The sequence below is a fragment of the Cyprinodon variegatus genome, unplaced genomic scaffold, assembly GCF_000732505.1.
Source record: "Cyprinodon variegatus isolate N-32 unplaced genomic scaffold, C_variegatus-1.0 Scaffold406, whole genome shotgun sequence".
Classification (NCBI taxonomy): Eukaryota; Metazoa; Chordata; class Actinopteri; order Cyprinodontiformes; family Cyprinodontidae; genus Cyprinodon; species Cyprinodon variegatus.
In genome coordinates this window covers 717,899-719,277 of record NW_015150859.1, presented here as the reverse complement: position 1 = coordinate 719,277, position 1,379 = coordinate 717,899, and the positions used below count along the sequence as shown (strand labels likewise).

At 37.9% G+C, this 1,379-nt stretch overlaps 1 protein-coding gene across 1 annotated transcript in view; it reads left to right on the top strand.

Moving 5' to 3' along the window:
- Positions 1-1,379, top strand: part of LOC107093067 (unconventional myosin-VIIa-like) — a 105,863-nt gene that overhangs the window by 55,594 nt on the left and 48,890 nt on the right. The window contains exon 16 of the mRNA XM_015387887.1: positions 122-214. Coding sequence (XP_015243373.1) covers positions 122-214 — 93 coding nt within the window. The remainder of the gene's footprint in view (positions 1-121; positions 215-1,379) is intronic.

Genomic DNA, 1,379 nt, shown 5'->3' with positions numbered 1-1,379 from the left:
ACAAGAGTTTTACTAGTTTTCTTACTTGTAATTACTATAATTGTTTTAAAAGATTTTTGTTATACAGACTTTATATGTAAAATTTCCTGACTATTATTTTTATTTTTATATTCCTATTTAGGAAGACCTGAGAGGAACCTGTCAGCGTATCGTCTCAGCCCGGCTGGGTAAACAAGATGATTGGCAGATTGGAAAAACAAAGATTTTCCTAAAGGTTGTATTTTCAATTGAAAATGAACTGCCTGTCTTAGCAAATATTTTTATTTTTATGTTTTATTGTCCCTCAGATACTTTTTCACTGTGGTTTTCTCGAGAAAACAAGTTAATTTTCTAATTATCCAAAGATAACGAAAGTCATTTTCTCATCATAACGAGATGATTGGTGTGTGTTAAAACTGTTTCCATCCTTCAATACCTCAACAGTGAGAGAGGATTTATAAGTATAAGTCATGGCAGCTTATGTGTAATAACGTAAACAATCCTGTGTTTAACTGTTAGGTAACGAGACAACATTGTTGGTTTGAAGAGAAAAAAAAAAAAAAGATAAGCAACTTTAACAAATACTTTTTCAAGTTTTTTAATGTTTTTGCTGTTGGAATTAGTGCACAAAGTATCTCCATGGCTACTTCTTCATCGGTTATGTTCATTCAGTCTAGACTCACAAAAACTCAGAAGAGGTTTTGTTAATTTTCCCCTGTTACATCTGGATTTTCCTGGATAAGGTGTGTTGCGGTGGGACCATACACCATGCACTGTGATCAACATATTTTATTATTTTTTTTTTTTTTACTTTTGTTTTAAGGTCAATACATCTCTGCAGTGCAAGTGCATTCATTCTGAAAAACTCACACAAAGAGAAAAGACAATTAGAAGAAGTTTATTGATACAATTACTTGGTCTTTGGCGCTCAGACCTCGGCAGGAAACACAGCGCTTAATTTTGATAGATATGCATAACCAGCAATAAAGAATAGGGCTGTTTCCCCCAGGCCTGAAACTGGTGGTGGAGTGGAGATGGATAAAGGTGGTCAGTCTGTAGACTGCTGGTTAGAGAGACGGTGTGCTGAGCTTTATGGGGAGATCCAGTGGAATGAGTGAGCTGATACTAGAGCTTCACTCAGGGACCTGGAAGATGGAAGTCCAGTTTGGATAACACTGATTGAGAGAACCATGATGAGCAAGCATGAAGCGACAGTGGAGAGGAATAACTCCCCATTGGGAAGAAACCTCTGGCAGAATCAGGCTCAACATGGCGGTCTTCTGCCGGACCGGTTGAAATGAGACGCGGAATACAGTAAGAGTCCGCGAGTAATGATACTCTGATGAAGCTTTAGCTACGGAGGTGGGTTGAAACGGGGTCATCTGAATGAAGTCAGACAG